The sequence below is a fragment of the Meriones unguiculatus genome, chromosome 3, assembly GCF_030254825.1.
Source record: "Meriones unguiculatus strain TT.TT164.6M chromosome 3, Bangor_MerUng_6.1, whole genome shotgun sequence".
Classification (NCBI taxonomy): domain Eukaryota; kingdom Metazoa; phylum Chordata; class Mammalia; order Rodentia; family Muridae; genus Meriones; species Meriones unguiculatus.
Genome location: NC_083351.1, coordinates 161,335,758 through 161,353,589, shown reverse-complemented (window position 1 = coordinate 161,353,589; position 17,832 = coordinate 161,335,758). Strand labels below are relative to the sequence as shown.

At 37.6% G+C, this 17,832-nt stretch overlaps 1 protein-coding gene across 2 annotated transcripts in view; it reads left to right on the top strand.

Annotated features, from left to right (window-relative positions):
* LOC110541414 (sulfotransferase 1 family member D1) overlaps positions 1-16,085 on the top strand; it is a 29,503-nt gene extending 13,418 nt beyond the window's left edge. The window contains exons 5-8 of one of the 2 annotated variants that reach the window (XM_060378736.1): positions 9,008-9,134; positions 10,895-10,989; positions 13,123-13,303; positions 15,292-16,085. In XM_060378736.1, coding sequence (XP_060234719.1) covers positions 9,008-9,134; positions 10,895-10,989; positions 13,123-13,303; positions 15,292-15,404 — 516 coding nt within the window. In that variant the 3' untranslated portion in view covers positions 15,405-16,085. The remainder of the gene's footprint in view (positions 1-9,007; positions 9,135-10,894; positions 10,990-13,122; positions 13,304-15,291) is intronic. The other variant, XM_060378735.1, reaches the window with a different exon arrangement.
* The last annotated feature ends 1,747 nt before the right edge of the window (positions 16,086-17,832 follow it).

Here is a 17,832-nt window from a genome sequence, read left to right as displayed (position 1 = left end):
AGCTAGGCCAAGCCAACCCCAAGGTTTGCTACAGTTATCCCTTTTTTATTTTTTTTAACTTGAGGGTATTTAAGTCAATTTTTAAAGCAAAATAGAGTAGCAAGTCAATCACAAGTTTATGAAGTTTCCAAGTATAACCAGCAAAACAAACAAACAAACAAACAAACAAACACCCTAGCTACATTTCTATGGACCATAATTTAGAAGTGCAATTAGAGACAGAAAAATAATGCAAAATTCTGCCAGGTTTTGTGTAGGAAATGTAAAGGGTATTCATTTAACTTTGAATGATAAGTGGTTACGATTTAGTCATGGACGGCCTGAGTGTCAGTACTTTATTTATCATCTGACCATATTAGAAGTGAAGACACCTAAGATCTGGGTCCTTGACATAAACAGGAATATTATTTTCTTTCCAGTTAAAGAAAGTTTGAACAGTTTAAACAATTTGAACAGTGCACATAAGCTCAATATGTTAATATGTTTCAGCAGTAACACAGGGATTCAGCAAGTACAACATAGGAAACAAACAAATAAACAAGAAAAGGGCAATCCTGCAGTCATACATTCCCCGACGTTTCACCATGTATTTACCCCATTACTAGTTCCTTTACTAGAGTGAGTATTGATAGGCAGACTCAACAGTATTGGTAGGCATGGCTCAACAAGTCCATTGTCTCATTTTCTTTCTTTTCTTCAGGTGTAGCCTCTATAGACACTTTAGACATCTATTATGAAGAAAGACATTGTACACTGTGCTTGAATCACTGTCATACATTTCTCTCATTCTTAACTCTTTCACTTGTCATTCAATTAATTTTAAAGAATTGATGTTCAAATAGTACCAGAACAGATTGATTGAAACTTATATGAATTAATAAGCATATAAAATTCCATAAATTAATCAATAGATGTTTTATATTGTCATTGCTCCAAAAGTTCAGTTACAGTAAACTTTTTGTCAGTAACATTTGTATTTTCACCAGAAGTAACTTTGACTATTTATCTTGTAATTATAAACTGTGTATATTGTGTAATTTATTGTCATATTTCTTTTGTTAATTTTTTTCTTCACAATTTATGCATTATATATCCCAATTGAAGCCCCCTCCCTCAACTCCCCTAGTCTCACCCTCTCTCTCTCTTCTCCTCATCTCCTTCCCCTAGTCTACTGAAATGGGGAGTTCTCCACTATTGCTATCTGCCCATAGCTTGTAAAGTCTCATCAGGACTGCCTGAATCCTCTTCTTCCATGGCCTGGCAAGGCTGCATCTTCAGGGGCAAGTGATCAGAGAACAATCAACTGAGTTCATGATAGAGGCAGCCCTTCATCCCCTCACTCAGAGATCCACATGGAGACTGAGCTGCCAATCGGCCACATCTGAGCAGGGGCTCTACTTCCTCTCCAGGCATGGTCCTCCGTGGGTGCATCAGTCTCTGCGGGACCCGTTGGCTAGATCTCTCGGTTTTGTTGATCTCCTTGTGGGGCTCCTGTCCCCTCCATGACCCTCTAATTCCACATATCTCTTCCTCCATAAGACTCCCTGTGCTGTGCCTAAAGTTTGGATACATAATGGAATACTACTCAGCTATTAAAAACAAGGAAATCATGAAATTTGCAGGCAAATGGGTGGAACTAGAAGAGATCATCCTGAGTGAGGTAACCCAGAAACAGAAAGACGGGCATGATATACATTCACTAATAAGCAGATATTAGCTGTATAATAGGACAGCCATCTACAGAACTAAAGAAGCTAAACACTAAGGAGGACCCTAGGGAGGATGCTTAAATCTCATTCAGAACCGCAAACAGGATAGACACCAGAAGCAGTGGAAGAGAGGGAACAGGATGGGAGTCTACTATGAAGGGTCCTCTAAAAGGATTCACCCAAAGGGGATCGAAGCAGATGCTGAGACTCAGGGTAATATTACTTAATACAGATGTGAGTGTAGTTCTTCCTGTATAAATATATGCATTGTGTTGCATTACAAGAAACAGGTAACCAGATTTCTAGATATATAATTCTCAGGTTTTATTCAGATCTTCTGAATCACAAATTGTGGGAATGAAGACCAAAAGCCTAAAAATTTAACAATATCATTTTTAAAGCTAATTCAAATTGACATTTGAGGACCAGTACTACTACACAGCATGAAATACATGTGACCACTTCATAGCTTAGTTATAAGCAGTACTGTTGATAGATGGCTCAGTTTCTGCTAGTTGTCTGCAATAGAAATGGTGTTGCTGTGCATGTTTTAGGTCTTTTAGTGTATGTATGTACATGTTCTCTTGGCCACATATTTAGGAATAGAATTATTGAAACTTAAAGTACTCACTCATTTGTATAGTGGATACTTAAAAATAGTATTTGAAGTAGTTGAAGTATTGATGAATGATGTTGACAAAGTTACTCTTTATTAACACGAAATATAGGTAAAACATTATTTGCCTCATGATAGTGTCTATTCTGGGGTTTAACTTGTACTTTCTTATTTATTAATTAGATTAGTACCTTTAATTTGGCTTATTGACCACTGAATTGAGCTATCTCTTCTTGGGTTCATTTACGTAAGGACTTCATTTTCAGCAAATACACACACACACATACACACACACACACACACACACACACACACAGAGAGAGAGAGAGAGAGAGAGAGAGAGAGAGAGAGAGAGAGAGAGAGAGGAGATACAGAGACAGACTCACAGAGAGACAGAGGTAATCTAGTAATGAATATCAACAAAAGTGCTGGAAGGAGGTAAAGTTTACTTTTAGGAGTTTGTGGAGATATCTTAAAGCATCTTCTCTGTACTACACCAAGTCCAATACATCTTGCAAAAGGTTACAGATGGCATCGCTAGATACTTTGGGCTTATTGCCATAGTCTGTTGATACTGATATAACAAATAACTAATAATGTTTACAGGGTTTAAGGTCTTCTTCAAGAAGGTTGCAAGCTACAGTATGTATTCCATAAGAGCCTAAAACTACATCTCTAAAACCTATTTCTTTTTTAAAATTAATTTATTCATTTTACATTGGGTTCATATCCCCATCCCTTATTTTCTCATGGTCCTACCCACCCTCTTCCCTCTTATCTCCTCCCTAGTCCTCATAAAGGGGGAGCCCTCCTCCCTTACCTACTGACCCCATACTATCAAGTCTGTTTAGAACTGCCTACATCCTCTTCCCCTTACCCCGGGGGAAGTGATGAAAGGGCAAGCTACAGAGTTCACGTCAGAGACAGACCCTGGTTCCCTTACTAGGTAATCCACATGGAGAGTGAGCTGCATATCAGCTTTATCTGAGCAGGAGTCCTGGGTCCTCTCCATGCATGGTTCTTGGTTGGTGCATCAGTCTGCATAGGCCTCCCTGGGCCCAGATTTGATGGCTCTGTTGATTTCTTGTAGAGCTCCTGTCCTCTCTGGGTCTTTCTACCTCTCCACTCTTCCATAAGACTCCTTGCACTGTGTCCAAATTTTGGCTCTGAGTCTCAGCATCTGCTTCAATCCTCTGCTAGGTGGAATCATTCATAAGACATCTGTGGAAAGCTCCCATCCTGTTCCATCTCTTCAACCATGTCTGGAGTCTCTTCTATTTTCCCTTTTGAATGATAATTAAGCATCCTCCCTAGGGGCTTCCTTATTACTTAGCTTCTTTAGGTCTATTAACTGCAGTATGGTTATCCTGTATTATACAGCTAATATCCACTTATAAGTGAGTATATACAATGTGTATCTTTCTGGGTCTGAGTTACCTTACTCAGGATGAAGTTTTCCAGATCCATTTATTTGCTTGCAAATTTCCATATGGCCTTGTTTTTACTAGCTGAATAGTATTCCATTATGTAAAGATACCACACTTTCTTTATCCATTCTTCAGTTGAGGGACATCTGGGTTGTTTCCAGTTTCTGGCTATTATGAATAAAGCCATTATTTGATATGGAAGATGTCTTCTATGAGAATAAATCACAAAGCAGCTGGGCACACTGTGCAAGTAGTAAGCCAACAGGGTGACTTCTAGTGTTTAGTTGACAACTCATTTTTATTCCCACCAGGGCCACAGCTCCTTCAAGTAACCTAATCTAAAAACTAAATGAGCAGAAGCTTGTAACCTGGGTGATTCCAGATCCTACCAAGTTTTAATTCAATATTGATCATCTCAATGGGTCTTCTCCCCATAGCTAATGCTCTCTGGAAATTCTGTCACTGACATAACAGCAGGTGTGATTCAGTTTTCTTATTCGGCTGATATGCTAAGAAAAAGTGACAGAGCAGTCAAACTGATTTCTACAACTTTCTGTGCCTTTCCAATACCATACTGGAAGTGGACTTGTGAGAAAATAGAGTAGAAGACACTTGGAGGATAAATTGGAAGAAGTGTCCTCAATTCCACTTACATGAGGTTGCTCTCCATTGTGTGAAACTTTGCAGTATTGCAGCAATTTAGGGGACATCCACACATACTCTAATACATAAGCAACACATATGGCTTGTGTTTAATTTTTATTAATTACTTATTAATTTATTAATTATTAATTCACTTTGTATCCCAGCTGTAGCCCTCTCCCTCATCCCCTCCCAATCCCACCCTCCCTTTCTCATTTCCTCCCATACCCCTCCCCAAGTCCACTGATAGGGGAGATCCTCCTCCCCTTTCATCTAACCCCAGCCTATCAGGTCTTCCTCTGTGGCCTGGCAAGGTTGCTCCCCCCTCAGGGGGAGGTGGTCAAAGTGCCAGCCACTGACTTCATGTCAGAGACAGTCCCTGTTCCCATTATTAGAGAACCCACTTGGACACTGAGATGTCATGGGCTACATCTGTACAGGGGTGCTAGGTTATCTTCATGCATGGTCTTTGGTTGGAGTATCAGTCTCAGAAAAGACCCCTCATCTCAGATATTTTGGTCTGTTGCTCTCCTTGTGTAGCTCTTTTCTCCTCTGGGTAAGAATAAAACATTCTTAGTTTCCCATAATTTTAGCTTCATCAAAACACTATCTGTGGTATCGTTTGTCTCAATGCATTGCCCATGTTGAATATTCCACAATAACATAACATTTACTTCTTATGACATTGTACACATTACAGGTCTTACATTATTATCTTACACAAGGGAATTTATTCTTTTGTGTCTATATTTACCTAGTAAAGATTTTTTCAGTGAAAATTTAAATTTTTTTTTATTTAAAATTTATATTTTGGGCTGGAGAGATGGCTCAGAGGTTAAGAGCACTAGTTGTCCTTTCTAAGGTCCTGACCTCAATTCCCAGCAACCACAGGGTGGCTCACAACCATCTATAATGTATCCCTTTGATATCCTTTAGTTGTCTTATTGTTCTAGCTATGGTGTCAAGTACTACATTGAAGAGAAATGGAGAGAATTGACAGCTTTGCCTTTTCCTTGATTTCAGTGACATTGTTTTAGGTTGTTTAAGTTGTTTGTATGATATGTCTCAAACTTCTTTCTGGAGGCACTTAGTGCTATGAACTTTCCTCTTAGCACGGCTTTCATTGTGTCCCATAATTTGGGTAGGTTGTGCCTTCATTTTCATTGAATTTTAGGAAGTCTCTAATTTATTTTTTCATTTCTTCCCTAACCAAGCTGCCATTGATCAAAGAGTTGTTTAGTTTCCATGTGGTTGTAGGCTTTTTGTTATTTTTGAGGTCTAGTTTTAAGCCATGCTGGTCTGATAAGACACAAGGGGTTATTTAAATCTTCTTGTATCTGCTGAGGCTTGCTTTTTGCCCAACTATATGCTCAGTTTTTGAGAAGGTTCTGTGAGGTGCTTGTAAACAAGGAATACTCTTTTGGGTGAAAAGTTCTGTAGACATCTATTAGGTCCATTTGATTTAAGACCTCAGTAGGTGTCATTATTTCCCTATTTAGCTTCTGTCTAGATGATCTGTCCCTTGGTGAGAGTGGAGTGTTGAAGTCTCCCACTATTAAGGTGTTGGGATTGATGTGTGATTTCAGCTTTAATAATGTTTTATTTACAAATATAGATACTCTTGTATTTGGGGCATACATGTTCAGAATTGTTATGTCCTCCTGGTGAAATTTTACTTTGATGAAAATCTCTCATCTTTTTTGATTAATTTTGATTGAAAGTCTATTTTATTAGCTATTAAGATAGCTACCCCAGCTTGTTTTCTGGATCTATTTGTTTGAAAAACATTTTCCAACCATTTACTCTGAGGTAGTATTTATCTTTCTTGCAGAGGTGTGTTTCTTGGATGGAGCAGAATGTTGGATCCTTTTTCTGCAACCATTCTGTTAGTCTGTGTCTTTTTATTGGAGAGTTGAGTCCATTGATGTTGATAGATAATAGTGACCAGTGAATGTTAGTTATATTTATTGTGGAATTGGTGGTGTTACTGTTTCTCTATGCTTGTTTTCTTTTCTTTTTTTTTCTTTTTTCTTTCTTTTTTTTTGTTTTGAATTTATCTGTATCCTGTGTTTTCTTGGGTATAGTTGATTTCATTGGATTGGAGTTCTCCTTCTAGTATCTTCTGTAGGGCTGGGTTGCTGTGTAGATATTGTTTAAGTTTTGTTTTGTCATGGAATATTTTGTTTCCTCCATCTATGTTGGTTGAATGCTTTACTGGGTATAGTAGTCTGGGTTGGCATCTGTGGTTTCTTAGAATCTGCAAGACATCTGCCCAGCCCTTCTGGCTTACATAGTTTCTGTTGAGAGTTCTGGTATGATTCTGATAGGTCTATCTTCATATATTGGCCTTTTTGCCATTCTGCTTTCAATATTTTTTCTTTGTTCTGTAGATTTATTTTGACTATTATGTTACATGAGGAGTTTCTTTTCTGATCTAGTGTATTTGGTGTTCTGTTGGCCTCTTGTATGTTTATGGATAGCTCTTTCTTTAAGTTGGGGAAATTTTCTTCTATGATTTTCTTGAAAATATTTTCTGGACCTTGGACCCCAGAATCTTCTTTTTCATCTATTCCTATTATTCTTAGATTTCATCTTTTCATGGTGTACTTCATTTCTTAGATGTTTTGTGTTTGGAATTTTTCTGACTTTACTTTTTCTTTGAGAGATGTATCAATTTCTGCAAGTGTATCTTCAGTGCCTGAGATTCTTTCTTCCATCTCTTGTATTCTATTGGTGAGGCTTAATTTTATGCTTCCTGATCTTTTCTCTAAGTTCCCCAGCTTCAGAGTTTTCTCTGTTTGTGTTTTCTTTATTGATTCTAATTTTGTTTTCATGTCTTGCACCGTTTCCTTCATCTGTTTGAATGTGGATTCCTGTCTTTCCATAATAACCTCTATTTTTTGTTGTTGTTCATTTTCTCTCTGTATACCTCTAATTGTACCTTTATTTGTTTGGCTGTATTTGCTTGTATTTCTCTGAGAGCTTTGGTCATTTCCTCTTTATGTGCCTCTAATAATTTGAGAAGCATAGATTTGAGATAATTTTCCTGTTTCTGATTAATTAGAGTATACATTTTTTTGGGGGGTTGCTGGTAAAGCCATGACGTCCTGGTTTTTGTTGAATGTGTTCTTATGCCAACCTCTAGTCATCTGCTTGGTCATTAACTTTGCTGCTTATTCTTGGAGTCTGTACTTCAGACTGGGTCTCTTTTGTTCTGGTGTCTGGAGTATTCCTCAGGAAGATGAGAGAGGACTGTTGATTTGAGAGTGGATGCCGGTGTTTCATCTGTAGCTAAGGGAGGAATGTCGCAGGTACATGTGTGTAAGTGTGGGAGTATGTGTGGAAGTGTGCCTTGAAGGACAGGGTATTAGAGCATGCAAATGCCTGAAAGGGTGGTAGGAGGGGGTACTGGCAGTGATTGGGGTGCAATGTGCATGTGCAGGTGCCCTGAATACCTCAGTGGCCTACAGGCCTTTTGTACTTTCTTCCTGGTATTCAGATCTGTCTGGGCTCCAGGAATTGTTTGCCTGGACTCCACTGGTAGACCCACAGAACAGGGCCTTCAATGTTGAGAATACTGTCCCAAGGATCCTTATGTTGCCCACAGTGGAAGTGTGGGTGGGAGGGATGCAATGTCTTGTCTGCTAGCATAGAGGGACCCTGGATTTGGGGCTCTTCATGCACTCACTTGATGATGCCCTCCATTCCTCGCAGACCTAATCAGAAAGCACAGGGGATTCCCTTGTTGTCTACTCTCAAATTTGGGCACAGGGGTAAATGAGAGTGTAGGAGATGCATCAGCTCAGTGGTGTCCACTGTTTGCCTCCTGGGCAGGGAGACCTGTACTTGGGGCAGCTGCCTCTGCCATCTCAGTCACCTAGCATGGATGTTCCTGCTTGAGCTAGCCACCACTCACTGCAGCAGTACATCTGGGAGTCCTGTACTGCCACTGCCTCTCCTGTCTCAGTCACCAAGCAAGGAAGTTCATGCTTGGGGCAACCACTGCCAACTCAGCATGGCAGGGAGGCCTGTGCTTTGGGTAAGGGTAAGCAGGGGGTTGAGTAATCCCCACTCTCAGGCCCTGGAGATCTCCATGGGTGACATGGATCCACAGTGTTTTATCTCACAGGTTGTCCCATCTCACCTGGGAAGCCTCAATGTCGATGTCTGGCTTCAGCTGCCCCTCCACTCTCCCATTTTAGAGTTTCAGATCCTGTGCCCCTCACATACTATGCACCCTGCTCACTGCAATCTTGGGCTCCCAGATAGAGGGTTTTGTGCCTGAGTTGGTGTCCAGATTCCTCTTTCTGTAGCCTGCAAAGTACCTCCTCGTGTCAAAGACATAAGAACATAGAGTTGAAGGTTCTAGTTTTTATTACAATTATTTTTCTTGTTTCAAAAGATAATCTTTACAAAGGTTAAGCAGAATGCAGATGTGTCAGAAATAGGAGATGAGATTTGTGTATTAAAACAAGATATAGTTGTGAATGTATTATGCTGAGCATATGTGCACAAATATCATGACTGGAAACTGTAAGAGATAAAGAAAAATCCCCACAATGTTAAAAATTAAGTTACAAAAGTAAACATCAGTGTTTCATTTGCCAATACAGATGATCTATGTGGCACGGAATGCAAAGGATGTAGCTGTCTCTTACTATTATTTCTACCAAATGGCAAAATTGCACCCAGACCCTGGCACCTGGGAAGAGTTCCTTGATAAATTCATGGCTGGGCAAGGTGTGTCCAACTGTTTCTATAATTATGATTTCAAAACTAGTATGTTTTTTTAAATCTAAATCTTCTGTTTATTATAAAATTAGTATTTACCAAGCAATCTAGTTATACATTGGGAAGACTAAAAAATAAAAATAAAACATGCCTTTTTTTTTCTTTGACAGGACTTTTGGGTAATTTGTGCTACACGAAGGCTCTAGTTCTAGGTTTCTTCATTTTATTAATGATGAATAGCTGTTGTTGGGTTATTTAAATGCCTTCAAATCTCAATGTTTATGTTGTAGTATTTCAATTTTGTGCCTATTCTTTGGATCCTCCTCTTCAGTATTCAAAAACCCTTGAGGGACTGTTCCTACAGACTCTGTTCTTTATTTATATAATTTATTTATTTGGTTATTCCAATTTATTCACTTTGTATCCCAGCTGTACCCCCTCCCTCGTATCCTCCCAGTCCCATCCATCTTCCCTCTGCTCTTCCACATACTTCTTCCCTAGTCCACTGTTAGGGGAGGGACCGCCTCTCCTTATATCTGACTTTAGCCTATCAGGTCTCATCAGGACTGGCTGCATCCTCTTCCTCTGTGGCTTGGTAAGGTTGCTCCCCCCAGGGGGAAGTGATCAAAGAGCTAACCACTGAGTTAATGTCAGAGATAGATCTATATCCCCTTACTAGAGAACCCACTTGAAAACTGAGCAGCCTATGGCCATCCTCTGAACAGGGGTTTAGATCCTCTTCATGCATGGTCCTTGGTTGGTACATCAATCTCTGCAGGCTCCCTGGGCCCAGTATTGTTGGTTTTGTTGGTCTCCTTGTGGAGTTTCTGTCCCCTCTAGGTCTTTCTATATCCTCTGTTCTTTTATAAACAAACAAGTCTCTTCTTCATCATGAAGCAACTATAGAAAAAATTTTGAGACATATTCCCATAATAAATCCCTCTTAGAAGGAAATGTGTATAGGGGGCAGCTAGCATAGACTTAACAACTGCCAGGGCTTGAGCTGTTAAATATTTCTGCTCTCAATCTCATCAGCATGTCAACCCTGAATGCTTCTCAGGAAACCCACACACTACTCTTCCACAGTCCTTTTGTCACTTCTTCTTTATGTCATCTTATTTATTCACTACTCTCTCTCTTGTGAACTTACATACTACTTACTACTTGCAACACTCAGACTCTGCAGCTTCATTTTTTTGTGGTCTTAGTTATAAGTACCAAATGTTATATTAGTTTTCAAGAGTTCCAATAACAAAATATCACAATGAGTGGCTTAGATAACAGAAATTTATTTTTCACATTTGTAGGAATTACAAATCCAAGGAAAATTCTATGGTTCATCTACAGTCTTCTTCCATAAACTGTGAGGGTCTATCTTCCTGTTCTCTCCATGATCTTCCATCTTGGTGTATCCATTCTACTGCTGTTGCCTGCAAGTGAACATGGCATAGTCAAGAACTAATTTTATTTATTGTAGGGATCTTTTCTTTAAGTACAATTTCATTGTCAGGTACGTAGTGTAGACATTTCAGCACATAGATTTTGAGACAACACGAGTCACCTTGTAACAGAATTACTTTTCTTTCTTAAAACAGATTTCAATTTCTGTGAGAAAGTGGTTATCTTATATGCTATCATTGCTATGACCCCCTTTTCTTCAACTACAGAAATCTGTGTATATGGGCAGATAATCATCACTTAAAGAGACATTTAGCTATTTTCTTCTTCATGTAAATAATTTTCATTGTACATTTTGTATTTAACTGTAGTGAGTTTTGGTCCCTGGTATGATCATGTGAAGGGCTGGTGGGAGAAAAGAAAAGATTACCGTATCCTTTATCTATTTTATGAAGATATGAAAGAAGTAAGTAGACATTTCAATTTATTTTTTAAGAAACCTAAGATTTCAATTATTTCTCTTGCTCTCTTTTCTTCTTAGTTTTTAAACATAGATAATTTAATTTTAACTCTAATTTTGGAATACTGCATAAATTAATTCAACTCCATCACCTTGGTACTGCTATCCAATCAAAGACAATAAATATCTTTGAAATAAAAATCCGTGTGTTTGCACTCATGCTTTCAAAAAGCTGACTTGCTTCTGAAATATAAAATTATCAAGATAATTACTAGATTCTGGCCTTAATTAAGCCCCTTCTAGCCACACAGGCTCTTTTTGTATCACTTTTCTTTTTCTCACTGAATCTAAATTAAACAGTTTTGTTCCAATTAACACTACTTCACTAGTGAAGTACATACCAACTAAAGTCCATGAGCCATGCTGTCATTCAAAACCGCTGTCTAGCAGGGAAAAAACTATAATTATGGTTATTAAGGCTTAGTCTGCTCTGAGTTTGGTAGGTCTGACTCAACTTAATCTTGTTTTTTAGAATTCTATCAATCTTTTAAGATGGATAAATAATTCTTTGGCTTGAGAAATTTGTTATGCTTTTCTTCAGGAATCATCTCATCATTCTGTATGTTCCTTAATCAATTCTATAGCTGCTCCTGTGAGATCAACTTTATACTTGGCACCATGATTACATTACATTGTGCCCAAGTTATGGGCCTGTAGGAAATGAGAAGTGGGCAATATGGGTCTTTAAGAATTCACATGTTAATTTAGATAAAACGCCCTTACCTCATTTGTCATGAGGTTTTCAAGTAAATGAGGTTCAGTCCCCTCAGATATGGTGGACATTTTACATTGTTGGTAAAGAAGGTGCAGAATTTCGCTAGCATTAAAGACTTTCTGTCTCATTAGATCGACATTAGACATTTTCATTCTAAAAATGATCATTTCACCCTTCTCCATCATGATTCCCCCTGATTTGTATATGAAAGACTTGGCACAACTTTCTTATTTCACTTCTTCATATTCTTAAAAAATATGTGTAGGTACTAGAGTTCATAGACTATTTTTTTACTGCCAGAAAATTCTTTAGAAGTATAATCTATACTTAACGTAGTATTTTTAAAACAAAGTGGTTGAAGATATTAGTTGTATAAAATAGTGATTTGTCTTATTACTATTAATCCTCAAGTTCATTGTATTTTTGTATAGTAATACTGAGAAATTTTTACATTTTCTTCCTATCTATTTATTATAATTTATTCACTCTGTAACCCAGCTGTTGTCCCTCCTTATCAACTCCCAGTCCCATCCACCCTCTTTTTTCTCCCCTTATCCCCCTTCCCTAGTCCACTGATAAGGGAGGACCTCATCTGCTTCTATCTGACCCTAGCCTATCAGGTCTCACCAGGGTTGGCTGCATTCTCTTCCTCTGTGGTCTGGCAAGGCTTCCCTCCACCCCATAGAGAGGTGATCAAAGAGCCTGCCACTGAGTTCATGTCAGAGACATCTCCTGGTCTCCTTACTAGGGAACCCACTTGGAAATTGAGTAGCCTATGTGCTTGATCTGAGGAGGTGATCTAGGTCCTTTTCATGCATGGTCCTTGGTTGGAGTATTGGTCTCTGTAGGTTCCCCTGGGCCCAGGTATTTTGCCTCTGTTGGTCTTATGGATCACCTGTCCACTCAAAGTCTTTCTATCTTCCCCTTCTTCTATAAGGTTCCCTGCATTCTGCCCAGACTTTGAATATGAGTCTCAGCATCTGCTTCAATAAACTGATGGGTAGAGTCTTTCAGAATCACTTCCTTCCCCCACCCCACCATGGAAAGCTCTTGTCCTATTCCCTGCCTTTTCCTACTTCTGATGTCTATCCTATTTACCCTTCTGAATGAGGTTTCAGCCTCTTCCGTAAAGAATTAACCCAATCAATTTTTTTTAATTTCATGAATTAAATTCTATTCTTGCTCTTAGCACATTGTTGGTATCTTGATTGACTGCGGAAATCATTTTGCTTTCCCAAATAGTAGCATAAAACTCCACAGTAGCTTTACAACTAGTTAAACTTAAACAGACCCTTATGAAGTGCGTTCATTTCTTTGTGATTAAATCTAACTGAATTGATTAATTTTTCCCCATACCATTTCAGGATCCAAAGAGTGAAATTAAAAAAATATTAAAGTTTCTAGAGAAAGACATATCAGAAGAAACTGTAAATAAAATCCTCTACCATAGCTCTTTCGATGTGATGAAGGAGAATCCTAATGCAAATTACACCACTATGAAGAAAGAGGAGATGGACCATTCTGTGTCTCCTTTTATGAGAAAGGGTGAGAAAAGTGAAAACTCATTTTTGTATTTCTGATCACAGTGTGGAAGGTATGAATAATGACAGTAATGTTTAAGTGTAAGAAATTAAAAGCAATTAATTATGCTTAAGATAAAAAAACCCCTAAAAAGTAGAGAAAGCAAAATCTTTATAAAATATTGTATACTATTTTGTATTATTTCTTAAGATGTAATGAGAGATTTATGATGAGAAGTGTTTCCTTGGTGCCCTGTGTACCAATAAGTATGAGTCTTGATACCACTGCTATATTCAAGAATGCCCTTATTTGTCTGAGTTATCTAAACGTGGTTCATGTTCCTTAAATTAAAATGACTGTTTTGCAAATCTAGTTTAAATTATACTGAATGAAGCTGATTGAGGAGTGAAAGTGTTAACTTTGAAATTTTATAATTTTGTTATCATTCTGTCCTCAGTATTGAACTCAACATTACTATCTTGTATAAAGTAGATATACATGAATTATATATTGAATTGTGTGTATATGTTCACATGTATCTTTGTGTATGAGTAGAAGACAAAAATAGATAGCTTGTGCATAACTCGGTAGATGATAGATGACAGGCAGACAAATGGATAGATGAGGGATAGATGAAGATAATTAATAGATAGATAATAGATAAGTGGATGATAGATAACATTGCATATGTACTAACCACCTTTTCTCTAAAACCCCAGGACTCCTAGAAGTTGGTAATTTAATCACAAGATTTCTTCTTTTATCTAAACAATGTATTGATAGGTAATGGTTATTGTGATACACATTTTTTCCCTAGCTGCATCTCCTTGTGTATTCTCTCTCTCTCTCTCTTTCTCTCTCTCTCTTTAAAGCAAAACAAAAAGCAGGGCCCACACAGGTGACATGCATGAGATCATGTTACAGATTATGAAAACTTGGCTTGTCTTTTAAATCTTCTTTTCAGAGGTTGTGTACATCAGACTGTCATCACTTCCACTGTCCAAAACCTAAAAACCCACATCTGAAGTTTCTGAGACAGGAAACAATCACGTAACAAAAGATGAATTGAAGTAGAATATATTTTTATTGTAGAGAAAAGTTTATTAGCAGCAATAAAGTTTAGGAAAGTTTTTGAGATAAAGAAGACTTGTTGAGGAGCTATAAAAAAGCAATCAAGATTAATTATAATTTGAATTTTTATAAATTATAAACGATTTCTGTCAGGTAAGGAATTGAGCTATGGTTAAGATTTACTTCAATATCTCAAAGTATGATTTTGTTTGTTTGTTTCTCTGGGATCAAGCATTTAGTGACACCTTTGATTGTTACACTTAGGAAATAGTTATTGGTGTCTAGATGACCTAAAATATAACTGGAAGCCTTGCTTTTAAAATACCCAAGAATTTTCTGCATCAAATGGCTCTATTTGACATTAAAAACTAGTTTTCTAATTGTGTTTCTCATATTACTAAGGATTATTCTGTGAAAACTATAATTTAACCAAATTATAGTTTTATTCATGGTATGTCTAATATCATTCCATAAGAATTTTGATATTTTAAGTATATATAAGTCCCAGCAAGTACAGTAAGCAAATATATATAATTACATTTACCCCCAGTAATATCAAATCTGTCTCGATAGTAAAACTTTTCTCATAAGACATCATTTCACCCTGTTAATTAAAGCTTTAAAATGATTGAGAACTTCCTTTTACTAGTTGTTTCCAAGGCTTTTAAGGCCCAAACACTAGAATTGAGATGATCAGGTGGTAGTTTCCCCAATTACATTCCTTTAAGATACTTAGGAATTTTTTTTTTCATATAAGATACTTGTAAAATCTACAGAAATTGGAAGGCTAAGAAAGTTTAGATATGGTTGGAAGTTGAAGATTATATTTATGATGCACATCAAAAGTTAAAGACCATGCATAAACATTCAAATTGATAACTCAGATTCCTATTAGATGAATATTTAATAGTATTCCAAATTTTTTCTATTGTGTTTTACAGGAATTTCCGGTGACTGGAAGAATCATTTCACTGTAGCCCAGTATGAGAAATTTGAAGAAGATTATGTGAAGAAAATGAAAGATTCAACACTTAAGTTCAGATCAGAGATCTAAGGAATATTTGTTTCTTCTCAATCCCCTTTGGCTGGCACTAAAATTAGAGAAAAAAGCACATTCATGGTTCAGTGAAATAAAATTTGGTATATGAGTTTTCTATATTTACTGACTCATGATCTACAAACCTAAAAACAGCAGGTAATAATTTGCTTCTAAATCTCTTCCTTACAGTAATAGGTTCACACAGTAGTGTCCTCTTCACTTCCTGTTATGAAAAGGGCACAATTTTTAGAGGATTTATAACACAATATGGTCCTAGTTGCAGCTTCCTGTCCCTCTGTATATGGTCTTCATTTTCTCAGGATATAGGTTTCTGAATGATGTTTGTATCCATGATTAGATTACCCTTTAGAGAAAGATTTCATTTCATTAACTCTAATTCAACTTAATCGGCTGTTATTTTACATCTAAAAACACCAAGTCTTTAACATTGACAAGTTATTCAAATTCATTATGTCAGAATATCCCATTTACCCCTATGGCTAGTTTAGGAATATTATATTATAAATGAATGAATCAATAGCACATAATTTATAAAATTCAAAGTAAAGATCTAATTATTTCTACTCTTCATGTCAGATATTGAAGGTATTGTGAAATTTATTTGCTGCAAATGTGAGGCTTGTTCAAAATTCTCCAAATCACTATTCTAATGTTGTGTCTAATGCTGTTCTACATTATGCCCATTTGGTATCACTTCTGAGAGGAAATCTCCGTACAATAAATTAATTTCACTAATCTCTCTTCTTCATTATTTTCTTTTGTTGAGTATGACATTGAAGGATTAGAAAACTGTCTGTATACTCAGAACTAAATAACACTCTTTCATGTGCAATAGAGAATTTTTTTCCTTTTTTAAAATTTTTATTTATTTATAATTTATTACAGCTTATTCACTTGGTATCCCAGCTGTAGCCCCTTCCCTCATCTCCTCTTAGTCCCACCCATCCTCTTCTAGCCCTATTCCCCTTCCGTAGTCCACTAATAGGGAGCTCTTCCTCCCCTCCTATCTGACTCTAGCCTATCAGGACTATATGAATCCCCTTTCTCTGTAGCCTAGTAAAGCCCATCACTCACAAATTCAGGTTTTTCAGGCTTTCAACACAAATTTACTCTAAGAACTTTCCAGAGAGCTTCTTTAGGTTCCATCTGAATCATGGTATCTGTGCATGCTTAGTCATTCCAGAATGCCTCTTTCTATTTGTTCCAGCCAAAGTCCACAAACCTTTAGCATATTCTAGATATGTCTCTCAGTGTAAACATTCAAACTCAATGCCATGATATGGTGAAATCTCACCCTCTAATGAAGTTGGTAAGTAAGTATATTTTCACCCAAATAGTACCTGAATGTAGAGACCGTAGGGCCAATATTAATAGCAGAAATCTGCTTCTGATACTGTGATGCAAGGATTATAATAATTTTCTTACTGCTAGCAAAGTTAAGCAGGATGACAGACATCTTGAGAAACTCATAAAGCCAGTATATAGGCAGAAAGACTACAAAATGTAAAATGTTAGCATGGTTTCTGTTATACTAGGCAATGAGTTATCTTTTAAAAAGATTTATTTATTATTTATTATATACACCATGCTTTGCCAGCATATATGACTGCATGCCAAAAGAGGACACCAGATCTCATTGTAGATGGTTGTGAGCCACCATGTGGTTGCTGGAAACTGAACTCAGGACCTTTGGTAAAACTGCCAGCGCTCTTAACATCTGAACCATCTGTTTTAAGAAACCTCAAGGGGCATTAGTAACTCTGTAAGGTCCAGCAAAAGTTCCAGTCTCTTAGAATGTAAGAATTTTTCTTTTTAATTGATTTATTATTATTATTATTATTATTATTATTTATTCACTTTGTATTTTGGCTATAGCCCCCTTCCTCATTCCCTCTGGTCCCACCCTCCCTCCCTCTTCCTCCTGCTATGTCCCTCCCCTAGTCCACTGATGGGGAGGCCCTACTCCCCTTCCCTCTCACCCGAGGCTATTAGATCTCATCAGGATTGGCTGCATCTTCTTCCTCTGTGGCCTGGAAAGGCTGCCCCTACCCTTCATCAGGGAAGGTGATCAAATAGCCCTCCACTGAGTCCATGTCAGAGACAGCTCCTGATCCCCTTACCAGGGAACACACTTAGAAACTGAGCTGCCCATGGGCTACATCTGGGCAGTGGTCTAGGTCCTCTCCATTCATGGTCCTTGGTTGATTCATCAGTCTCTGCAGATTTTTTGGCTCTGATGATGTCCTTGTGGAACACCTGTTCACTCCAAGTCTTTCTTTCTCCCTTTTCTTCCATAAGATTCCCTGCACTCTGCCCAAAGTTTGGGCCTGAGTCTCAGCATCTGCTTCGATATCCTGCTGGGTAGATTGATTCTTTAAAAGGCCATCTTTGGTAGGCTCCTGTCCTTTTTCCTGTCTTAATG